At 43.0% G+C, this 24824-nt stretch overlaps 1 protein-coding gene across 5 annotated transcripts in view; it reads left to right on the top strand.

The window, feature by feature from the left end:
• The window catches only part of LOC138261305 (polymeric immunoglobulin receptor-like), a 278961-nt gene extending 255110 nt beyond the window's left edge, over nt 1-23851 (top strand). For 2 of the 5 annotated variants that reach the window (XM_069210425.1, XM_069210511.1), the window contains exons 6-8: nt 4072-4131; nt 22693-22752; nt 23278-23851. In XM_069210425.1, coding sequence (XP_069066526.1) covers nt 4072-4131; nt 22693-22752; nt 23278-23453 — 296 coding nt within the window. In that variant the 3' untranslated portion in view covers nt 23454-23851. The remainder of the gene's footprint in view (nt 1-4071; nt 4132-22692; nt 22753-23277) is intronic. The other 3 variants (XM_069210254.1, XM_069210345.1, XM_069210171.1) reach the window with 3 other exon arrangements.
• Nucleotides 23852-24824: the final 973 nt, after the last annotated feature.

Consider the following 24824-nt stretch of genomic DNA (forward strand, 5'->3'; position numbering starts at 1 on the left):
AATGGAACAGGCCCCCTCACGGTCCCTTCGCCGCATGGCTGGTCTTAGACCTGGAGAAGGCGTTCCATCCTGTGGATTGGGCCTACCTTTTCTCCACAATGACTAAATTTGGGATTACAGGGAGGATCCAAGCTCGGATCCGCCTGCTATATACTGAACCTACAGCACGAGTCAGAATAGGACAATGCATCTTTCCCCCGCTGTGAAATGTCAATATATACAGCATAACATTCTGCATAGAGTGTACCTCACACATGCCATACTTTCCCGCATGTTTGGCTCTTCATCAGCATGTCCACAATGCCAACTACCCAGAGCTGACATGAAACATATGTTCTGGGACTGTTCAGCAGTAGTAAGTTATTGGTCCAAATACATACTGAAATTGAAAGGGTAACAGGGCGCTCAGACTTGTTCTCAATGGAAGAGTCAATGCTGGGCCTCTTACGAAAATCAGGCTGCTAAGGCCTATTATAGATTTATTGATCTGGCGCTTCTTGTGGCCCGTAGACTTAAAACTATGCACTGGAAATCCCAAATACTACCCTGTACAATCCATTGGCGGGCAGCGACACTTAAGTGGGGCAGAGCGAAATCAGTAGCATTAAGGAGAGAAAAGAATAGAGGCATCCGTAAATACCCCATAGCTGCAGACTGGGCAACATTGTTAGCTGACTTTTGTACTCACCCCTTGACACTTACTACCACCCCGGACAACATCTAATGATCCTTCTTTTAACCATTCACTCCACCTACGGCCCCTGATGGCAAGAGTGAATGTTACCACACCCTACAGACCACCACAAATTGGGGTAGACATGAGATATTGGTATAGGTCGACATCTGGCCGAGGAGGCTATGTATTTGGGATTCTGTAACGAAGAGGAAGATCTCGTCACATGCTATTTCACTTGTTGTTATACTGTTTGTGTTGAATAAGAAATTAACTGTTTACTCCTGTAGTTCTCCTTACATATCCTGCTTTGTACATGATGGGATTTGCACATATCACAATGACTAATGCTCCTGCATTGTATTCTGTAATGTGTCTGCAATACTGAAATACCACTAAAAATGGTTAAAAAAACTCTGAAGGTAAATACAGTGACTTGGAAGCTCATAAACAACAGTGCTGTATTTGACCCTTATAATGTGAACCAACGACAGATAAATATTGCTCAGAAAATAAGTATTGTACTCCATCTTGTCCATAGAACAGTTAGAGAGTATCCCATTTTTGTGGCAGAAGGCCCACATCTAATATGGCTCTTCTATGAAACAACCACCTTGCCATCTATGCCTTTCATTTTTATGATTGTCAGAAACACACATCCTTAGGTAGGTCCCTTATTTATGACTGGACATTTCCATTGAAGTTCCTCTGCCATTTAAAAATCAATCCCACATTCAAAAGCATATCTGCAAGCACAAACCTGTTACGACATTCACTTCTCTGCAATTCTATCACTCTGCACAGGGTTAATAACCGCCTCAAGCTTGTAAACTACCTCCTGCACTTGCTCCATTCATTCGCTCTTATCTTACTGTCCTCAGGAATGGGTATTATCTAAATAGAACATAGCCGATCTGTTGTGGGATTAATCTAGGCTTTACTTTCATGTCCTCTGTTCAGACAACAGTGAAATGTGCAGGGGCTGTTTCTGTTTTGGTGTTCTGGGACTGCATTCCTCTGAAATTCCTACATATCTTGTCTGCAACCAATATTAATTAAATTCCCAATATATTTAGAGATATGACCTCTTAAAATATTTGGTGATATCCACTATAGGCCAGAGACACTGCCAGAATCAGGGTTCTGGATTTTGCAGGCTGCATACCCCCATGAGGCCTGATGTCCTTTACAGTCATAGATCCCACCCTTTCTGATTTTTCGCAGAGTAGGATAGGATGTGATAGCAGCAAATGAGATTTGGAACCTTGTCCTTGCTAATGGTAGGTGGTAATGCTAAATATACATTGGATATATTGTGCTGAGACGCCTGGTATCACTGACCTCTCCCATTGTGTATTTGTTCTTCGGCTACGTAGATCCAGAAGTTATGCAGGACTTTTTCTCATTAATCACAAACCTTCCCTGTAAATGATTTAAGAAAGCGGGTCACTGTACTGTTTTGCACTTCCTCCCGTCAGTCTAAAGGTGTGGTGGTTTAGGATTTGTCAAGAACCACTGGAGGTGGCAATCTTGTCAGCTAGGTTGGCGTGATGTAGATGATGTAGTAGAGTTTATCTTAGGTGCCATGCTCCAGCACCTCATGATAAGAGTGTGCTGCTAGATTCTTTCATCGGCAATAGTCTTTTCCAATATCCTGATATTCTTTCATCTTTTAAAACGCCCATGTTCCACCCATGTAATGCCCCCTTGACGCGAAGTAATGAAAAGCAGAGTTTTGTGTTGCTTTGCATCACTTTTGGGTACTTTCCAGAACAAAACAAGTCTAGCACTCGAAAGTGAATCAGGAAAAAACATTTTGTCCTCATTAGCGTCACTTTTGTGATGCTAACCCATTGCAAAATATTTGAGAATCTCCCACTCAGTAACTAAAAGTGGACATAACTGATTGGTAAAGTGAGCTGATCCGTGCTGTATGATGTGGTGGGTGGAAGCACAATGTGAATGACAATTCAAGAGATCATTGGATGACCCCTGCTGACCAAAAGCCTCTGTATATATATTATATATTAGTTTTGGGAAAAAGCAATACTTTAAGAAAACAGCTAAAGCTATATCCAAAGCCAGTCCTAAAAATGTTATATAGTTAGACAAAATATTCGGGTCTGTGAAATGTGTGGCTGTAGTAAAATGACAGAACTCAGAAATAATCTTAATCCACCATTCGAGACCCTGTGGTTTATATGTTATAAAAATAGTCAGGATAACAAATCAAATCAAAAACATTTATAAAGCGCGCTACTCACCCGTAAGGGTCTCAAGGCGCTAGGGGGAAGGGGTTACTGCTGCTCGAAGTGCCAGGTCTTGAGTTGCCTCCGGAATGCGAGGTGGTCCTGGGTGGTCCTGAGGTTGGTGGGGAGGTAATTCCATGTCTTGTCATACACTTAGGACATGTAGATGCTTTATGCAATTAGAGGGAACTAAACCTTTTTTTTAATTACACATCTGGTGTAGTCCTCTTTCACTCCTTTTTATAGAGCAGTGCATCACTTCTGAGCATGACAACGATTTGCCTTTTCCCACGCCATCTGGGTGATTTATATTTGTGTTGTGGTGTATTCAACAAATAACTAGCTCTGGTGTACTTCTTCCTGCATCATGCAGCTCTGATGAGACATTTTACCATACACATTTGAATTCTGTTGTTGTTGAATTATACTTGTGCTATTTGCTAAATCTAAACATTGATTTTTTGATTTGTTCTTCCTCTGCAAAGAAACAATATGGCTGAAACACATATGTTTGATCAATTCAACCACATAAAAGGAAAATTGCCCATAATGCAGCTAGGGGAAGTCCAAAATATGTTACAACAAGGCAATCACTTGTTTAACTTGATTGGATCCAAACCTCATCAAATTTAGAAATCTCCTACAACTGATCTCTTGACGGATAATATCGAGTAAGCATTTAAAAGATCATACAAAATTCCAGAGAGAGAGAACTAAGAACAAAACCTAATCCAGCTACATAAATATAAATAAAAAAAACCACATTTATAAGACAATATTCAAAATGATGAGATGTTCAGTATCATATGAGGTGAGCTATCCTTTGAGACAACTGCATCCTTGCAATTTTCCAGTTGTAATTCTTCCTAGCAAGCAGCGAACAAACACTGATATACTAGTATGGCAATCGTTTACAGTAATGTTTGAGCGCTAATCTAGATTAGGGATGTGACGCATATGATGGCTGTCTCCCATAAGGCATCAGTCAGGTCTGATGTAAAACTGATTCTGCTTTTGATGAATGATGCTATGGCTATGTACTGGCCTCTGTACCTTCTGCACCAGCATTATGTCTGCTTGCCTTTTGAATGTTTCCTGACCCTTAATCTCTCAATTAAACCAGTCTCCTCTTCTTATTTTCACTCCTAGTTCCCCCGAAGCCACGGGCGACAGTAATACCAACAGTATCTGGAACCAGAGATGCAGAAGGTGAGGTCCTGAAAAGTATTCACTTTAAAGTTTGTAGATGGACAACTTGTGAAGAACAACAGCATATTGTAATTTCCATCAAAACCAGCTCACCTGGAAGTTACAGGAGGCTTCAGTGTAACAGTATTCACAGCTCTATGGGCACTAGAGAAATATTAACTGTATCTTGTCTTGCTGCTATACAGGAATTATTGATATTCTTTACTTTGATCTCCTGGTGAATTAAGAGTTCTGTAAAGGGATATTAATATGTTCAATAGTTCAGATCAGAGTGTATGCACCTTGTGAAGCTCACCAGGCGAGCATGGAAGACTTCCTTGTTTGAAAATATGGGCTTTATAGAACAGGCCGTCCTTGCCTGTTTAAGGGCGACACACAGGCTCTTGTTGCTCTGTTGAGCATTCCTGATATTTACCCCTGCTTTATCTAGTCTTCAGGTCCTTGCTGAGGTTCTTATCTTTACTCTCATTGATGGGTTTCTGTGCACTGGTGTATTGCCCTGAGCTGAATACAGGGCCCTTTTCAACAATTTGTTTATAACTTGAGGCTCTTGCAGCAATTCATAAAGTACAGAAGGCTAGGGACCCACATCTCTTGCTTCCAGGAGCACATGAAGATCACCTACTCTACCCTGTTGTTCTTGTAACCGATATTGTGGTAAGATGTTGACTGTTAGACAGGAGTTTGTGTCTACTTGTAGGCATATTATTCTCTCCTTTGTTCAGCTCTTGTGAAGTATGAATGTAAGTCTTGTATAACCACAACTCTGTGGAGCCACAACCTATCAAAGTCGTTGTGTCTTTGTCATCCTCTTGACCTTCAAGCTGGTAGGGTTTTTTTTCTGAGACTTGGAAGGTCACATCTGTTATATAGCGTTAGAATCATGCTGCCCATCGCCAAAAGGTACACAATTTACTATGAGTTACATGGATTATCATGCAGTGCAATTTTTCGCTGTAACCACAGACTTTTAGAAATGGTAAATAAATTGAGGAATGCTTAGCTTTACACCAGGCAAAACCTTTGTAAATAATCCCCTGGTCTGTACAGTCAAAATAATTTACCTAGAATTCTCCTATCCAATTGCTTCCAGCTTTTACAACACGTGCTCACTGTGCTCATGAAGAAAATTACTAATTCACGTGTCTCTCTTCAATAGAAGTGTTTCATTTCCAAGTTGAAAATACTAATTCAATTTTCTGTCTGTCAGCACAAATCAACACAATACCCTTGATATCTAAGAAGTGGTTTACCGATGACTCCATCCATGGACTCATTTGCCATAATCTCCTTAGGGTTAGGGTCACTGGTGGCTCAGTTTGAATTAGTATTTCCCTTTGAGATGCTTACATGTCCACATTCACAGCACTGGTCCAGTCCTCCTGCTTGGGCAGAGCCTGTGTGTTGCTGCTGCATTCTATCGCTGTGCGAGGTTGTTCCTCCCGGGGTATTCAAGCAGATGTGTTCTTGATGCCAAATCCTGCTGCTCTGTTAGAAAAGGCTTGGGATACTGCTGTGCAATGATCACAGGGCTCGATTCACAAAGGGACTACTCTGGCTATCCTCATTCAAGAGGAATAGAAAAGAATGCTTGGCACAAATCAATTACAGTAAACCACTCCACATCAGCAAGGAGTTGGAGCATAATGATAGCAGGATTTCTTACCGTGGGACAACATGTGACTATTATTAATTGTGTACAGGTCCAGCACTATTTTCATGTTCTGCTCGTTTATTTAATTCCCATGATCAGAGAGTTTCAAGGGCACCCTGGCACCTCTTTTCAAATCCCTTGTTCAATTATTTTCATGCTCTCCTTCAGTTCATACGTAAGCTTGTACTGAGGAGAACAAGGAAACACATTAGGTTTTACTTGAACCTGCACTGGCTCTGCACTTTTTATTAATCCAATTGCTTTCCCTGTAAAATCCCACACCTCCTCTTTCATGGTGTACCTTAAATTAGGTGACAAATATGAAAACTAGGGACAAACTCTCTCATGATTCTTCAGACTTAAGCTTGAAATCTAGATCTTCATCTTGTGTTTGTATAGCTACACCAACAGATATACAATAAATTACTCAATTCGTCTTACACAAAAGACCACGACCCAACAATTTAACTGAAGGTGTGTCAAAATTATGAATTGATAGTCGTTCCACATAGATCTAATTTTTACATTGCTGACACCTTATTAGTGATGTGTTTATTACTAATGCCTACAACTTTTTGCCCTGAGAGATTTACATTGAGGACCTCCATTGGTTTAACTGTGAAGTGGGTAGCACCAGCATCAATTAAAAAAAAAAACTATACAGAGGAGGTTATTACAACTTTGGAGGAGGTGTTAATCTGTCCCAAATGTGACGGATATACCACCAGCCGTATTACGAGTTCCAAAGGATATAATGGACTCGTAATACGGCTGGTGGTATATCCGTCACTTTACCGTCACTTTTGGGACGGATTAACACCTCCTCCAAAGTTGTAATAACCCCCAGAGTGACCTGTCACCTCACTCTCTACATATGGGCCACTCTGGTCTAGCTCTAGGACTGCAACAAGCAAGCAATCCTCCTCCCCCTCAGGCACCTTCACTGTGCCTGCATTTGGCTTGCTCGAGCAGAATTGCGGAGTATAGATGCAAATTGCTGAAAATGATTGCTTATCAGTAAAGGATTTTGCTGAAAACGAGGATTCTGTTGAAAATCCTGCATTTTATTCATTATCATTATCATTCATCACTGGGGCGCTAGTCAACTTTCCATTGTATTGCCTTTGATTTTGCATGCTATGCACAGAGGATACTTTGCCTGGGGGAGCTGACTGAGGCACCCCATTATATGCCATCTGAAGCATGCGTGTTGCATCTGTGGAACCATTGGTGACTCATTTTGCATTCTTTCTAGTTTAAATGTATGTTCCCGATTTCAATTAACCATTTTCCTGCAGATATGACAAAGTACAGACTTTTTCTGCATATTAATGTTAGCATTAGCTATAATTATTGACAAAAACTCCACCGTGGCCTTGAGAAACAACCTGTGAAAATGTATCTACGTTCTGTACCAAATGAAAATCATCATCATGCACACCAACTCCCTGCATATCCAAACGTGCACCTGTAATAGAATCAGTACCAAAACTAGGATTTCACAGTTGAGAATGGTTTCCTTTCTTCATAACTGTCTGAAAATACTTCGTCTGTGCAACCATCATCCTCTGTTTTGCATCAAAACAATCACTACAATAACTGGCATATTGCAAACTCACATCAAGAGATTTTGCTTGCCAACACATCACATTCTACTGAATGTAAGAACTAGCCTATGGACACAGACCCACCATGAAAACCTAAACAAATCAACTAACATCTTCTTTGTGGAATCATCAACTCCACTGTGCTGTCAATATATTTGTATTAATCTCTCATAGTATGCATGCACTGATTCTAATGGATCCTATGCCACTTTGATAATTTTCAACCAATATATTTATTTTTGTTACACTTTAGTCTTCAAACATGCAATCACTAATTTATATTAATCTATCACAATAGGAGATGGACCATTCTAAGGAGAGACCCTTGGAGGGTCTTCATCTCGCCAGTTGACAACTGCCTTTCCCTCCAGCAAAAATCTTTAGCCATGATATTCTCAAACAATACATGCAAATCAATCAAAATAATCTTTGAAAGCTTTACAGTGGTTTATTCCTCTCTCTATCACTTATTTGGTTCTTCTCTAAGTAAAGGAAAATTGTTTGTAAATGTCAAAAGATAAGACCTTGTCCATGCCACACGAACATGGGCATCTCCATGCACTTCTCTGAACAGAAATCCTTTGAGCACTTTACACTCAAAATCGCTCACACTAGTTCTCTTTCCTTTTCCATCATCTTCTTAAGCATGCTTTTCCCCTTTTTTCAACCATTTTTCTTTGTGTCCTTTCAAAATCTCCTAATTGTCTATGGCTTTTATTCATTCTTCCACATGCATTCTCAAACTAACATACACAATTTCTCATATCTCACTGCCACTCAATTCCTTTCTATAATTACTGCACAATCTCTTTTTGCACAAATCCACACAAAGTTCATCAACATTTTTTCAACTTTGTCATATGCTGCTTCTTTACTCAAATATTTCAGTTCTTCTTCTTCTTCATTCTAGGTCAGTACTCTGTCTTTATTAATAGCACCATTAATAATTTCTACTAATTCTATTTTAATCTGACAATGTCAATTTCTTTTGGATCACTCAGTACAGCTACCATTATTACACTTGTACTTGGACCTAAAAAAACAGGACTCTTTTCTTCAGCTCCTCTGTCTTGTAGTTGTGAACGATGATCATCATTATACGGAGGTGGTCTCAAATTCAACAAACCTTCTGGAGTGCCCATGTATGTGCCTGATCTTGATGTCCCTGAAAAGGTGACAGGAGCAAAAACACCCCACCTTTAAACATTATGGTGGTCATTCTGACCCTGGCGGTCTTTGACCGCCAGGGCGGAGGACCGCGGGAGCACCGCCGACAGGCCGGCGGTGCTCCAATGGGGATTCCGACCGCGGCGGTAAAGCCGCGGTCGGACCGGCACCACTGGCGGGGTCCCGCCAGTGTACCGCCGCCCCATTGAATCCTCCACGGCGGCGCAGCTTGCTGCACCGCCGCGGGGATTCCGACGCCCCCTACCGCCATCCAGATCCCGGCGGTCGGACCGCCGGGATCCGGATGGCGGTAGGGGGGGTCGCGGGGCCCCTGGGGGCCCCTGCAGTGCCCATGCCACTGGCATGGGCATTGCAGGGGCCCCCGTAAGAGGGCCCCTACAAGTATTTCAAATACGCGACGGGTGCAACTGCACCCGTCGCACAGCTTCCACTCCGCCGGCTCGATTCCGAGCTGGCTTCATCGTGGAAGCCTCTTTCCCGCTGGGCTGGCGGGCGGTCTGAAGGCGACCGCCCGCCAGCCCAGCGGGAAAGTCAGAATTACCGCCGCGGTCTTTCGACCGCGGAACGGTAATCTGACAGCGGGACTTTGGCGGGCGGCCTCCGCCGCCCGCCAAGGTCAGAATGAGGGCCTATTTGCACTGTTGTAGACTGTTTAAGAACTAGCGCTAAAGTTTTGTAATGTGAAGTATTCTGAATCTGCAACCAATAAGGACAGGATTTTCAAAATTACTGATGGGAGGCTCCCCAAAGTGGGAGAACTGGTTCAGGAAAACGCATCTGACAAACAAGTCTTTGGACCCACCTACACACCACCTATTCCTTTCCTTGGAGTTGAAGGCATTCAAACAGTAATTTTGCCACTGCTTGGTGCAGAGAAAAATAGTAATGTGTGGCTTGAGTATGTCAAACAACATTTTGTTGTTGATTATGCTCAGCACACTCTCATCAATACAGAGGTGCCTTTGGCTTAGAACTGTACATCCTCTCTCTACTCTGACGGAACTACTCCAAGAAGATTACAGCCATGTTGAGCCCGATTCTCGAGACTGAGGAACCTACTGTGTCTCCGGGTATAATGCCAATCTCAATGAGAGAACATGATGCTGCAGTGTCAACTATTGCAACTGTTGTTGTGGTTTATGATGAGCCTGCAACAGAACTAACACTGATTAAAATGATAATTACAAGAAATTGCACTATATGAAAATGACTCTAAAACAGATTTTTAAATAAGTAAAATAATAATCCTTTTTCCAGTCAAGCAACGTTAAAGGGTAATTTCTGCTTACTGTTGGTTTTGTGACATATACCTTTCTCCACCATGGTCATACATCTGGATTGTTACTCGAGTTCTGACTATTTTAATGTGGATCATGTTATTGATTATAATTTTATTTCTTGTGCATGACAACTACATCCCTGATAAAACAGTTGTATTTTCTTTTTGTTAAGGTCTTGCAGCTGCATTCTTCTTCTCACAAAGCACACATTGTTTAGGAAAAGATTCCTGATCAGAATATGGGTCTGACAGAAATGATTTAAATACTGTATGTTTTGAAATAATCCCTAACCTTTCGGGTCTGCGTTTGTCGCTCCCTCCTGCGTGGGTCCACCTGCTGCTGTCACTGCAAATGATCTCCTCAAGAGCTTGCTGGCTCTGAGATCGAGGCTTGCCTCCACCTGCAGGCATCTGACTGTACCTCAGCCCTAGTGGCCTCGTGTGAATTTGCTTCTGTCTGCTTTCTGTTTTTCTCCCTTTTCTTTTTCTACGTTTTGCTTTCTCTGGTTTTCACCCTTTCCTTGCTGTTTTCTAATGCTTTTTCGCTTTGGCGCCTCTCCCCTTTCCCACTCTTCTCTCCCCGCCACTGCTGCCCCTGTGGCCCCACACATGAAGAGCTTTTCCCGCCCTCCCGCGTCCCAGCTGTCCAGACCTCCCTCCCCTTCTTAAGGGTGGCTGCTGCGCAGTGAGGGGCGACTCCACTGACCTTTCTGGTCAGCGTTTGTCGCTCCCTCCTGCGTGGCTCAACCTGCTGCTGCCACCAAGACTGATCTCTTCAAGAGCCTGCCGGCTCTGAGATTGAGGCCTGCCTCCACACACAGGCACCCACCTGCACCTCAGCCGTGTTGGCCTAGTGGCCATTTGCGTCTGTCTTCTTTCTGTCTTTCTGTTTTTCTCCATTTTCTATTCTACTTTTTTGCTTTCAGCTTTCTCTGGTTATTACCCTTTCCTTGTGGTTTTCTACTGTTTTTTTCTTTTTGTGCCTCTCCCCTTTCTCATGCTCCCCTCCCCGCCACTGCTGCCCCTGCAGCCCAATCCCTGAAGTGCTTTTTCTGCCCTCCCTCCTCCCAGCTGACCAGACCCTCCCACTTCCCTGCCCTCCCTGGTGCACCAAAGCCAAGCCAGTCTGTGCCTGTCTGCGCCTGGGCCGTGCCCAGCGCCACAGACCCTGGTCCTCGCCCCATCCACCGGTTCAACTCCAATAAACTGCACGCCCTCCACCAGGGAAGATCCTCAACCTGGCACCTAGCCAACCCTAGGAACACTCATGGACCTTTTTTGTGCTGCACATGCTCCTGCACTCTCCACCGACCACCACACGATCCTGAACCAAGCACGGACAACCACCTCAAGCGCATACTCTTGAAAGCACGCTCCCTTATCAAGCGCGCAGTAGAAGTCTGGGACCTCCACTACTAGACCGGACATCGCCTTTCTCTTGGAGACGTGGATCACCCCCACCTTGGTCCCGGACATTGCCACGGCCATCCCAGACAACTAAAAAATGATCCACAAGGACAGAGCAAACCGTCCAGGAGGACATCGCCTTAGTCTACAAGAACACCCTCCGTCTGACAACCACTTACAAGTCACAGTTTCAGCCAACCCATGAACACCTACACTTCCAGATTCAGACCAACCCCAACTCCTCCCTCTGTGGCACACAACCTCAATTCTGCAAAGACATCGCCGACTCCATCCCCCCCCCAAGCGTTTGCCTCCTCCAACCGCATCGTACTCAGCAACCTCAACTTCCACCATGATATCCATGATGACCCCAACACCACAAACCTCTTGAACAACCTTGTAACACTCAGTCTCAAACAAAATGTCAATGTCCCTACCCACAGAGCTGGACAGATCCTCAACCCCGTCTTCTCAGCAGGGAACAACATCACCATCTCTCACACCTCCAAACACCATTGGACCGACCACAAGTGCATCCACTTTACCTTCACGAAGAATTCTGCTTGCCACTATGCCCCCCACCCCGTGGCAGATACTGGGACAAAGTTAAAGAAATGCAACTCTAATCCTCTCAGCCACTCCCCCCCGTCAGACGCAGTGAACATTAATGAATCCACACCTAATCTACATCGCTGGTTATCGGAATGCGCTAACAGCTTAGCCCCACTCAGGAAACCCACATAGGAAAACACCTAAATGGTTCATGACGGACGTAGAAGAGTCCAAACGCTCCTACAGACGACTGGAACGGAAATGGAGGAGCAGCAAAATCAACCCAAAGACGCATAGCCTCCAAGAACGCAGACACTATGCACCACCAGAACATCAGAGCCACCAAAAAAGCTGTCATTCAAGAACGCCTCAGCACCATGCTCACAACAGCAAGGAGCTCTTCGCCATCGTCAAAGAGTTCACGAACCCCAGGACAGACACCTCATCCCTCCCTCCCAAGACATCTGCGACAACCTCACCACCTTCTTTCACTGGACAATCCAAGACATATGCAAAGGCTTCAGGAACCAAAACCCGCCCGCACCACCCACAAATACCACCATGGACCTCGCACCACACCAGATCCTGATCTCCTGGACCCCCATCACCACAGAGGGCACCCAAAAACTCATGAACTCCATCCACTCTGGAGCACCCTCGGATCCCTGCTTTCATCACATTCTCAACCTTGCCATCGCCACCATAGCACCTGAGCTCTGCTGAACTGTCAACCGATCCTTCAACACCGCCACCTTCCCACCAGACTGGAGACACGCCAAGATCAACCCGCTACTCAAGAATCCCATTGCCAACCCAAGGGAGCTGGGCAATGACAAACCCATCTCTGTGCTCCCTTTCCCTGTCAAAGCAATGGAAAAGGCCGTCAAGCAGCAACTCACAAAATGTCTTGAGACACACCAAATCCTAGACCCATCCCAATCAGGATTCAGGAGCAGCCACAGCACCAAAACAGCACTTCTAGCAGCCACCGACAACATACGTGCCATAGTAGACTACAGCGGCACGCCAGCACTTATCCTCCTCACCCCACCCTCTGCGCCAGCCTCTACGACACCAGCATCCACAATGAAGCACTGGAATGGATCAGGTCCTTTTTCACTGGAAGAACATAGAGTGTGAGACTACCGCCGTTCACATCAGAACCCTAAGAAACATGCTCCAGATCATCACTCAGCCTAACGTTCTTCAACATCTACATGGCCCCGCTCTGCAAGATCATCAAACAACCCGGGCTAAACATCATCTCCTACGCCGACGATACCCAACTGATCCTCTCCCTGTCTGACGGCCCTGTAAGGGCAAAGAGCAATTTCCACAATGGGATGAGAGAAGTCACTGTCTGGATGGAAGTCAGCTGCCTCTAACTCAACTCAGACAGGATGGAGATCCTCGTAATTGGCTCCACCCCTTCTGCCTGGAACTACTCCTAGTGGCCTACCGCACTGGGAAATGCCCCCACTCCCACGGGCCATACACGCAATCTGTCCATCATCCTGGATTTCTCTGTTCATGACCCTCCAAGTCAACGCTGTCTCATCGTCAAGTTTCCCCATCCTACAACTCCTTCGAAATATCTTCAAGTGGATCCCCGCTGACATGAGGAAGACAGTCACCCACGCACTTGTCACTAGCAAACTGGACTATGACAAAGCACTCTATGCCGGCATCTCCAAGAAACTGCAATCAAGACTACAAAGAATCTGGAATGCAGCAGCTAGGCTCATCCGAGGCATCCACCGATACAGCCACATCTCCTCCCACCTCAGAGACCTACACTGGCTCCCAGGCAACAAGCACATCACATACAAACTTCTGATCCACACCTACAAGGCACCCCACAACATAGGACCACCTTCTACATACCCAACAGACAATGGTGTTCCAAAGATCCGAAAAAGCACAAGAGGAGGAAGATCTGTCTTTTACCTCGCAGCCTGGACATGGAACATGATACTTCTCAATCTCAAACAGACTGCATCACTAAAGCAGTTTAGCCAGGACCTCAAGACCTGGCTTTTTGATTGAGCATCATGCCCACAAACAGCGTCTTGAGACCCTATCGGTGATTAGCCTTGCTTTAGAAATATTGATTGATTGATATATAATATTATTATACCTGGTCACTTTGCAATTTCTTGACACATAAATGGTGTTATAAACTGATGCCAGATTCAAACTCTTATGCCTCTTTAGATAATAAAGATCTTTATTTAAATGTATCATCATTATGGACACCATTACATTCATAAGTAAAACAGTTCCAGGGAAATATATGATTATATACAGTGGAAGCATTGTCAGCCTCTTCCCTTAAATAGTCCCAGCAATGTGACATGTTTGACCGATCTGCCACCCGGTATTCTTCAGAATCAAAAAAGCCTTTAAAAAAATCTTGACCACCAATCACATATTAATTTATTCTACACACTTTATTGACTCACTTGCAATCCACATTCATGCATATTGGAAAGAAAATATAAATACAGAAGTATTTGGGGGTACTAAATTTTGCTAAATTAAAGGTACAGAACCTCTATTTAGAGTATGCATGATTCTCAGAGAAATAATGTTTTTTTTTTCTAAGAAGACAAGTAAACAAGCAACATGCATGGTCTTGGAGTATTCTAGAGATCTAAAGACACCACCTATTCCAAAAATTAATTTAGCACAATTCTTAGATTGACAATGGAAAGAAAACATTACTGATACTGAATTAAATTACATGGTGCAACATGGAACTTCTAATTTGACTGCCTTTAATTCAGATGGAATTGCCCTCTGGCCAATAGATACTGATGTGTGTATGAACATGTTTCTCCCCAAAGTTACTGGTCCATTAGAAAATACACCACAGCATTTATTCCCCACTGACAGTAACCATGTACACTATTGGCAAGTTATGTCAAAGATATTTTGAACGATGTGAAAGAACACGTCAAAAACTAGTGAAGACATGGAGGCGGGGGCCGCTGCCTTACATCCATAGCCCTAAACGGGCTCCTCTTACTCCTGCGCTGGATAGATGGCTCCACTTACACTTTTAACATGGAACGGGCAGGGGATGGGCACTCCCAGGAAGAGACACTCTGTTCAGCAATACTTAAGGAGAAGGTGGGTGCAAATACCTTTACTGCAGGAGACATGTGGCAGGAGGAGAGGAGGTATGCTTACAGAGGCGGTGGTGAGGTCAGTGCTATAGTACCACATATTCTGGCTTTGCACGTCGAGCTTTAGTCTGGATCAGTCTGGGGGCCCCCTTCCAGCTACCCTCAGTAGACATTGACCCAGAGGGTAGATATGTGTTGTATATGTGTGTATGTATGCCCATAATGTGGCCCCTACGTTCTCTAAACTTTCAGCAGTTTTAACACATAAGGCTCATCCCTTGGATACTGGGGGGTGACTTCAACTGCATACTTGATACACAATTGGACTGATCACACCCCGGGCTTCCGAGCTCCCCGATTGTGTTAACAGCCACGCTATTTGCCCAGTGACTTCAACATTGGCCGCTATTAGACTGCTGGAGGTCCCTGTATCTGAACAAGATAGATTATTCATACTACTCACTGTACATGACCTACATGTATGATGAGACAGAATCCTGAGTGACCCCACTACCCCGCTATTAGTGACAGGGCAGAATATCTAGGTAAGACCTTCTCTGACCACAATACATTACGGTTGCAATTGGAATGGGGAGCTACCCAGGCAATAGTTCCCACATGGAGGTTACAGCCAGCCTTATTAGAAGACCAGGGACTACGAAATGAAACAAATGACAAACTAACACTATACTTCGAAGACAATTGGGGTACATCCAACTCTAAACTAATTGATTTGGAAGCCATGAAGGTAGTGCTTTGCGGCCATTTTATTTGCACAACAGTCAGAGGGAGAGCAACAATATACAGGGACCTGACACAAATTGAGGCATCCTTGAAAGCATTGGAGGATAGAGCCAGGACTGACCCTGTAGCAAAAACTGATTTAGATGCACCATTGGTCAAGCACACACAGTGGAACAGTTATGCGGGGTTGACTTTAGGTCTTAACAGGCTAAAATACACACTGAAGGTGACAAGGCCAGTCACCTCCTGGCTTGGCTGCTCCGTACAGCAGACGCTTGCATGCCTGTTGTGCGAATCCACACCTCTCCAACAACATTCGCCCTTCAACAGACACAGATTGATGAGGTATTTATTATTATAGCGCAATATATGACCCCCCTCAAATTACTAGGCAAAAAAACATTTGAGGGTTTCTGGAAGAGGTCAACCTCCCTAGAGTAACCCTACCAGAGAGTGAGGAGCTCAAGGCCCAAATTACATTGCGGGTGATCAGCGTTTTGATCCGAGGAGCAGCCATCAACAAAACACCAGGGTTAGATGGACTAGCTATTGAATTTTACAAAGCGTACGAACAACAACCTGCCCCTAGATACATGAATTATACACAACAGTCGTCGAGGTGGGTCACTTGCCACGGAGTATGCAGGAATCGTTATTGGTCTCCCTTCCCAAACCAGGTAAAGACACAGAAGAGCTGGCTTCCTATCGCCCACTATCCATGTTAGGGTCTGAGTACAAGATACTGAGCAAAATATTGGCAGGACGCATACAGGAACGAATAGAGAGGCTGGTACAGAGGGATCAAAATGGGTTCATCCCTGGGAGTTCCACTATGCTAAACATTCATAGCATTACCCTGAACAGGCCCCCCCCTCACTGGGACTTTGCTGCATGCCTGGTCTCAAACCTGGAGAAGGCGTTCAATACTGTGGATTGGGTCTACCTCTTCTCCACTCTGACAAAATTTGGGATTACGGGGAGGATCCAAGCGCTGATAGGTCTGCTATATACTGACTCTACGACACGATTCAGAATAGGACAATTCATCTCTCCCCCACTGCGAAATGTCAATACATACAGCATAACATTCTGCATAGAGTGTACCTCACACCTGCCATACTTTTCCACATGTTTGGCTCTTCTTCAGCATGTCCACGATGCCAGCTGCCCAGAGATAACATGAAACATATGACTGTTAAGCAGTAGTAAGTTACTGGGCCCAAATACATACTGAAATTGAAAAGGTAACGGGCGCTCAGACTTGTGCTCAATTGAAGGGTCAATGCTGTGCCATTTTTCTGAAAATCACTGACTGTTAAGGCCATTTATAGATTTATTGATCTGGCGCTTCTTGTGGCTGTAGACCTATAACTATGCACTGAAAATCCAAAATACTACATGGTACAGCCCATTGGCGGGCAGCAACACTTAAGTGGGGCAGAGCCGAAGCAGTAGCATTAAGGAGAGAACAGAATAGAGGCCTCTGTAAATACCCCACAGCTGCAGACTGGGAACCATTGTTAGCTGACTTTCATACTCACCCCCTGACACTTACTACCACCCCGGACGACATCTAACAATCCTCCTTTTAACCAATCAGGCCACCTATGGCTCCTGATGACAAGAACGAAGGTTCCCACACCCTACAGACGTCCACAGATTGAGGTAGACATGAGATATTGGTATAGCTCAACATCTGGCCGAGGAGGCTGTGTATTTGGGATTCTGTAACGAAAGGGAATATCTTATCACATGCTAGTTCACTTTTTGTTATACTGTTTGTGTTGAATAAGAAATGGACTCCTGTAGTTCTCCTTACATATCCTGCTTTGTACATGATTGAATTTGCACATATCACAATGACTAATGATCCTGCACTGTATTCTGTAATGTGCCTGCAATACTGAAATACCACTAAAAATGGTTAAAAAAAAAAAAACTCTGAAGGTAAATACAGTGACTTGGAAGCTCATAAACATCAGTGCTGTGTTTGACCCTTATAATTTGAACCCCAGACAGATAAAAATTCCTAAAAGAAGAAGCATTGTACACCATGTATTCCATTTTTGTGGCAGAAGGCCCATGTCTAATATGGCTCTAATATTGCTCCTCTATTAAACAATCGCCTCGCCAATTAATGCCTTCCATTTTTATGATTGTCTGGAGCACACATCCTTAGGTTTGTATGAAAATACACAATATCTTCCTTATTAATGACTGGAAATTTCGAATGGAGTTCTCTGCTGGATAAAAATCAATCCTGCATTAATAAGCATATCTGTAAGCACAAACCTGCTACAACATTCACTCCTCTTCAGCTCTATCACTCTGCACATGATTAATAACCGCCTCAAGCTCTATTGTGCTTGTAAACTACTTACAGCACTTGCTCCATTCATTCCCTCTTATCTTAGTGTCCTCAGGGATGGGTATTATCTAAATAGAACATAGCAAATCTGCTGTGGGATTAATCCAGGTTTTACCTTCATGTTATCTGTTCAGAAAACAATGAAATGTGTAGGGGCTGTTTCTGCTTCTGGGGTTCTAGGACTGCTCCACTCTGAGATTCCTACATCTTCCCTACAACACATATTTAATATTTAGTGATATGATCTCTTGAAAAACTTTGGTGATGTCCACTATTGGCCAGAGGCACTGCCAGAATCATGGTTTTGGATTTTGCAGGCTGCACCCTATGCATGAGGCCAGATGGCATTACCGCTCATAGATCCCACCCTTTCTCATTCGTCGAAGGGTAGGATTGGATGCGAGAGCAGTGAGGGAGATTTGGCACCTTGTCCTTTGTAATGGTAAGCGGTAATGCTAAACATGCATTGGGTATATTGTGCTGAGATGCCTAGTATCGCTGAACCTTCCCGCTGTTTATTTATATTATGAAACATATTTTTGGCAAATTTAATTGACACCATGGTTGCTCAAGCCTGATCAACCTCGTAGGCAATGAGTCCAGTCATTCAGAGGGAGGCTGGCATCAACCCATCAGAGACACAGAGAGTAAAACTTTCCCCATGCTGCTGCTCGGGGAATTGTCCTGATGGACATAGGAGAATGATTCTTTTAGAGGCATTGACAGCATTTTATGATTTGAGTGATGTGTGTATGCAAAGTATCACTGAATAAAACATTTTGAAAAGAAAACATTGGAAGCTATATTTTATAGTCTCTTCCACTAATATCGCTCAAACAGTAGTCAGTCAGTGACAGAGATCACCAATTTCAAAAGAGTGCAGATGTTTTCATGATATTTGGTTTAACTTGTGATTATGTGCTTACCACAGATGTTAAACAAATTAATGTTGTAACATTATGCAAAGTGAGCAGTGGGTGGAAATATACCTTCATAAAAGGGCTTTTCCGCTGGATGATGTACATGCCTAGAAATAGGGTTACATTATTCTGAAATGATGAAAGAAGTTGGTGACCATTTAAAACATTGTAATATCATTAGAAAAACCGGCGCAGTTTGAATTTGCTTCTCATAAAGACATCCTGTTTTTTCATGGAGATGGAAGATCCTAGTACTGTGCGCCTAAACTGCAGATTGGGTGCTTACAGTAAGAAATACTGAAAAGAGGATTGGGAAGGGTATCCACAACTGAGTTTTCAGTACTAGAATTAAGAAAGGGGATGGGTTGTTTTGGAGGGTTGAGCTCTCACTGTTGTCCTCCATTGGTGACCAGGTGGCTACCTGTTAATTTTCTGGCAGTGGTTTATGAGCACTTTTTCCTCCAGAACAAGGATCTTTTACATATATTGTATATATTGGGGCTCTTAATATAGCATGGAGGTTGAAAGGAGTAAGCATATATGATGTTCAATAGAATACTTAGGTTCCATCCAACCAGTGCAAAGTATGTGTTCTTCACAGTGCTGCTCATTGCTGTAACAAAATTAAGAAGACAAGGTTTATTATTATTCACACTTGCATCCAGTAATGGTTTTTGGAATGGCTTGTAGAAGTTAGTGTTCTGAGGATGAAATCACACATTTCTAAGTCAATTCAATATGCGAGGAGGTCCATATAAAGTCTAATAGACCTTGGGTCCCTCGGGCCCTCATTGCTTTGGATTGCAGTACACCCTGGTGAGGGCAGTTACTCCTAGGTGCATGGGGCATGGCCTTATAACCCTGAGAACAGTGTAAGGGTGAAGGTGACTGTAAGAAATTGGCTTATTAATTGGTGTAGGTGGCTACCCACCGCAAGGAGTAATCAAAACCCTTGTCAGGGTGAACTCTCAAAATCACTAATTTAACTCACGCTCAACCCTCTGATAGCTATGGCACAGAGCTGGCAGGCTTAACTTAGAGCAATGCGTAAAATACTAATAAAGTACCAAAACACTAATAAAGTTAAAACTCTAAAGAATAAAAATTACAAACTAAATTACAAAAATATAGTGTATTTTAACAAAATAAATGACAAAAAATTACCAAAATGCATTAAAGGGAGCCAAAAGTGCCAGATTTTAAAGTTTTAGATAAAAGTAGTGCCAAAAGGAACTAAGTGCCAGAGTGGGACAACTGGTCACATTAGACCAGGTCCTAAGCACGATTTCAGGCCGACAGCAATGGAGAGCGGGTTGGATACAGTCATCAAGTTCAACCCAGTCGGCTATTTCATCTAGAGTCTTAGGGGCCGATTTACCTCCTGCGCGATAGAAACTGCACGCCATTGTATCTTTACAACCAAGATAATGCCCCGCTTGCCCGATTTAGATGCGGGCGGACAATAAACTTAATCACTGTCGAGGCATTAACCAGAGATCTGCTTTGCAGATTGTTCCCGGTCTTCCGGATGTCTGGGTGTTAAAAACATTTCTAAGTCCCAGATTTTCAGGGTAAGTAAAAGTCCATCTAAACACAACCAAGGGTTGCAGTGCCTCTGGAACACCATTTGAGGGATAGGGCTCATTCCAGCAGAGGCCACCAGCAGGGTCCGGGTCCTATCCAGTTTGAACTTGTGAGAAATTGGGTTGTTGATTGACTGTAGTTTGAACCCTGATCAAGCAACAGACATATTTGCTGGCAGGTGAATCACAAAAAGTATTTATGCAGCACACAATTCATAATAAAGTGAAAACACAAAACAATAAAAATCCCTCACCAATTTAGAAGAATAGCGCAAGATATAAGAAATGCTTTTACACCAAAATGACAAAAATCCTATCAGGAGAACCAGAGTTATACATTTTTGCAGATTTCAGTGAGAAGAGCCTAAAATGCTCAATTCAGCTATTCTGAGCCATTCCAACGCTCCAGGACCTGAAGGGTACCACTTGGGGGTCAGCAGCTTACTCCAGTTTGATCTGGGAGCTGGTTATGATGGTTGGGAGCCTGTTAGGTCCATGTGGCTCTGAACAGGAGGCCAGCAGACAAGCCCTTGGAGTCCCTCCATGAGTCCCGAGTTTAGGTGCTGGTCTAAATCCCTCTGACTTAGGAAGGAGGGCAGCAGGGCACCATGGCTGCAATCCAGCATGGCAGCAGTCCACGAAGGCAGTATTCCAACAGGAGAATAATTCAGCAGCGTGTCACTCCATTCAGCAGCTCAGCAGTCCTTCCTGGCAGAGTCTCCACAGGTCCAGACTTATATTGAAGAGTGGGTCTGAGGGCCCTATTTTTAAACCTGGGGCCTCCTTTGAAGTCTTGGAGTAGTTTCTAGATGTTTCACTTTGAAGTGTTTGGAATTTCCTTATTCACCTGCCCTGGTTTGAAGCTGGGTGCAGTGACAATGAGGAGGTGTGTGAAGGCAGAGCACAGTCTATTCAACTGACGAATTGCCATAGATCATGTTGACTTCTTTGATGACAAGAATAATTTTGACAATATTCTTGCCATCAACCACATTTTGTGAATAAGAAAGAACATAATTTTCCATCACATTCCACTTTGTTTTTAGCTCTTAACGAAGGCTACCACAATATTAAACTAGTGAGGTAGGGGTCCTTAGTTAAATTTACCATTACACTCACTTCAGCTCAGGTGTACACCTACAAAATATCTTCACCATTGACTTTGAATGGCAAACACATCAAAATAACTCAGGCAAAGAGCCATCCTGGAGAGCCCTTTGGGCATTGCAGCACAGGTCCAACGAGAAGCTGCCCAATGATGAAGCATGCCACCGGGTTCAGTGGGTGAGGGCTTTTGCTCCAAAATGTAAACATTCCCCCGACCTCATCTTCCTAAGGCAACACTAGTTGTGTTTACTGTTAGGTATTAATAGGAACTGCAGACTTTTTGTTTGAATAGCTGGCCCTTTACCACATCATTTTGGTAATCTCGCTCTGGTTGTGATGTCTTCAACAAATAACTAGTGCTATTGTGGTCATTCCTGCATCATGCAGCTCTGATGAGACATTTTACCATACACTTTTGAGTTCTACTGTTGTTGAATTATGCGTGTGCTATTTGCTGAATGTAAACAACCAGGCAATCACTTTCTATATTTGACAGAATCCAAAAATAGTCAAATTTAGAAATCTCCTAAAACTTATCTCTTGAGGGATAGCATACAACAAGGTTTTAAAACATTGCCAAAAACTCCAGAAAAAAATAACTAAGAACAAAAGGTAATCCAGATACATAAATAATAAATATAAAAACACCTTTAGAAGACAATATTGAAAATGGCAAGATATTTGGTGTCCTATGAGGTGAGCTGTCCTTTGAGACCACTGCATCCATAGTTATAATTCTTCAGAGGAAGCAGCAAACAAACACTGATAGACTAGTATATCAATCGTTTAATGTACTGTATGAGCTTTAACCTGCATCAGAACTATGTCACATAAAATGGCTGCCTCCCATAATGCACCTTTCAGGTCAGATATGACACTGATTCTGTTTTTGATGAAAAATGCTATTGCTATATACTGGCTTCTCTACCTTATGTCTGCTCTTCTTTTGAAGAATGTTTCCTGGCCCTTTGTGGCATTTGATCTCCCAGTTGAACCACTCTCCTCTCCTTATTTTCTCTCCTAGATCCCTCAAAGCCACAGTCGACAGTAACACCATCAGTATATGGAACGTCAGATGCAGAAGGTGAGGTCCTGAAAGTATTCACCTTAAAGTTTGTAGAATGGAACCTTGTGAAGAACAAAAGCATCTAGTAGTTTCCACCAGCACCAGCTCTCCTGGAGGTTGCAGGAGGCTTCAGTGTAGTTATGTTCACAACCCTATGGGCACTTTTGGCATGTTGACCTACTGACCTACTCATACAGGAATGTGCACAAACAGACATTGGCCGCACATTTGCTCACACATGAAAATTGCACCTTATAATGAGAAATTTACATTTCAATAAATCTGCCTAGAAAGGTGAGTGCAGGTTTGGTGAATAGTGAACAAGGCCTACACTCATAAATAAAAGTGCTTGCACTACTAAGTGCAACTTTGTGCCCTCATACCTTTGTGAATAATGTGTGTTTCTGTTTCTAAATAATGTTTTTTACAACTCATGTCATTTAAAGACAGAACTGTGCGAAGTTTTAAAAATAACTGAAACTATTGAAAGTTTAAGGGACAATGAGTAATACATGGCTGACATTTGTTTTTCTAACCCTCTAGGTGCTGAGGAGAAGGAAGGCGGCTCCTCATTCTCTGCTTTCAATGCCATCCAAGTGGCTCAGATTGTAATCCTGCTTCTCATTGTAACAGTGACGTCACTTCTGTGCAAACGTGGCACATTCCAAAGCAGGACTCCCGACTCTCATGAATATGTAAACACCTCAATGGCCTCATAGCGGGTCACTGGTGCACAATCAGTTTAAGTGCTTCAAACTGAAATCACCTGACTGATTCAGGCCCGAGAGGACTCATTCAAACTGAAATGGGATTCATGACTCATGAGCATTCTAAAGTGAACTGAACCTGCTTAGCTGCACTTTAATTTACGCAAATTTCTGCAGAACGTTCCAGAACCGGGGGAAACGTGTGAAATATAACTCAGTGTTGTAAGGTTTTACATTGCTTTTTTTGGCCTTCTGCGCAATGTTTGAGGTAATAAAAATTCGACGAAAATTAAAATGAATTTGAATAACTGAAGCACATTAGGCTCCACGATGAAGACAGAGTGTGGTTAAGATTTTAAACCATAAAGATTTACAGAAGACAAAATCATTGTTATTATCAGTTCAATAATCAATATATGAATTAATTGATTAATATGGAAGTCAAAACAAATCCAATCTATAAATGAAAGAGGATGAACTAGCATAGAGGTGCCCCAAAGAGAAAGGTTTAGAAATTCATCTCTCTAATAAAGGGAGTACTCTAAGATCCCTATTTTGCTCTCAGCTGCACCAAAAAACGGACTGAACTCTTACTGAACTCATAATCTACCATGCACTAACTTAAATAACTCAATTCTATCATTTGTTACATCTACATACAGTTCTCATTGAATAGTGGTACCTTTGTAAGCTCATTAGCTTCTCTAGGATTTCCACAATTCAGATGAGTTTTTCAAATTCACATTGTCTATAGCAGATACAGGGACCAGCCTGTACTCTGCTGGGGTCATCTGAAATTGCTAACAATTGTAACATTTTGTGATTATCACAGTAAAAGAAAACATTGCAAATGGGAAAGGAAGCAAAAGAACATTGCATTCAATATTTAGAACTCTAGTGTCTACTAGAAATAAAATGTTAACATGTCACAAAGTAAGATGGGAACCAACAATAGCCATATTGAATGCACGCCTACATTAGCTATGCGAACAAAACCCAGTTAATAATGTGTGTGTTTGTGTTGATTTAATGCAAAACGTTTAATATGAAAAACAACCATTCAAATCCCTCCACTGGTGATTCTAGGAGTCACCACCACCCAGACTATCATTATTTGAACTTTTGACTTTTCCTGCTTGCTTCTAAACTCCTGCTGCTCTTTTAATTCACAATGAACCCTATTATGTATGTCCTCCAGTTCTAATTCTTCTTGCTTCCTTGTTTTTTTTTCTTGATTCAGACCTCTGTTGCTCTCCCTTGTCATTTTACCAACTGTCTGCCGAAATTTGTTTTATCTCGCTTATAGAAAGAAATGCGCATATCACCCAATGATAATAATTAGTATCAGGTTTAATATGCTCTTAAATAATCCTCTGCCTATAC

This window comes from Pleurodeles waltl, chromosome 1_1 (assembly GCF_031143425.1).
Source record: "Pleurodeles waltl isolate 20211129_DDA chromosome 1_1, aPleWal1.hap1.20221129, whole genome shotgun sequence".
Classification (NCBI taxonomy): Eukaryota; Metazoa; Chordata; class Amphibia; order Caudata; family Salamandridae; genus Pleurodeles; species Pleurodeles waltl.